Genomic DNA, 1,188 nt, shown 5'->3' with positions numbered 1-1,188 from the left:
AGGAGCACATAATTTTGCATTCATATCATGAGTCACAGGTGCGTTAATTTGCTGAAGCACCCTTTCCCCACTCCATGATCCCTCAGATGCAAATAAGTGTGCATAGAACTGGGCCGCCATCGCTCTCATCCCCTCGTCATTCGTGCACTTCGTCCCATCTTCTTGCCGTAACGCCTTGACGGTGTTCTTCCTTTTCCGGTGCGAGGCCCGGTTTTGGAAGTACTTCGTATTCTGATCTCCGTCCTGAAGCTAGTCAATACGCGAGCGCTGCTTATAGTACACCTCCTCCCTCTCATAGAGCTCATGAAGCTGGTCCTCTATGTCCTTGATCTCCTATCGATAACCCGTCTGAGCAGCCCGCTCCTTTGCCTACACCAGCTGTGCTTTGAGATGCGTGATTTGCCTCTTAATCGTTCCAAAAACTCTTCGGCTCCATTCCTGCATCGTCCTCGTCGCGGCTTTTAATGTACTGCATGCTGTCACAAGTCGCCCCTCGCTCTGATTGGCTACATGCGCCTCCCCCCATGCAGCGGCCACCATGGCCTGATAATCATCATGTCGCATCCATGTTGCTTCATATAGAAATTGTCGCTGACCCCTCGCTCGGACGGCCCCCTCCGTCATCAGTGCTTTAATTATTAAAGCTTGGTGGTCCGACTCTTCTGTCGTCACGTGTAGCACTTCAGTTGCTGGGAAAGCTTGAGAAAAATCACCATTGCATGTCGCCCGGTCCAGCCGCACCTGGACATTGTCTCCAGCATCTTGCTTATTATCCCATGTGAACGGATACCCCAAAAAGCTGAGATCTACCAATCCGCAGTCGGACAGGCATTCTTTGAACATTTCCATTTGCCCCCTGCTCCTTGGATTACCTCCTTGCTGCTCATCCTGGCGAAGGGCTTCATTGAAATCACCCGCACAGATCCATGGGAGGTATTCTTGGGCACGAAGATAGCGCAGAGCCTCCCAGGTCTTTGATCTCTTCTCGATGCACGACTCTCCATAGATTCTAGTGAATCTAAAGGAGACCCCATCACAGACCATGGCTGCATTGATGTAATATTGGCACCATGGCCTAACAGTAACCTCGACATGGTCTCTCCACCAAAGAGCTAAACCATCGCTCTTACCCTTGCAATCCACCGCTACACCTTTGTTGAAATCCAAACTCCATTTGAGTCTATCCAT

General features: G+C 50.5%; 1 protein-coding gene across 1 annotated transcript; it reads right to left on the bottom strand.

Annotated features, from left to right (window-relative positions):
* Positions 1-369: 369 nt before the first annotated feature.
* On the bottom strand, positions 370-1,188 carry LOC147981357 (uncharacterized). The gene has a single exon (XM_087515944.1). The coding sequence runs from the start codon at positions 1,186-1,188 to the stop codon at positions 370-372; it is 819 nt and encodes a 272-aa protein (XP_087372070.1).

This window comes from Triticum urartu, chromosome 3A (genome assembly GCF_056163025.1).
Source record: "Triticum urartu cultivar PI428250 chromosome 3A, HENAU_Tu73, whole genome shotgun sequence".
NCBI classification, from domain to species: domain Eukaryota; kingdom Viridiplantae; phylum Streptophyta; class Magnoliopsida; order Poales; family Poaceae; genus Triticum; species Triticum urartu.
Note: the sequence above shows the minus strand (reverse complement) of the source record. Positions and strands in the feature narration are given on the sequence as shown.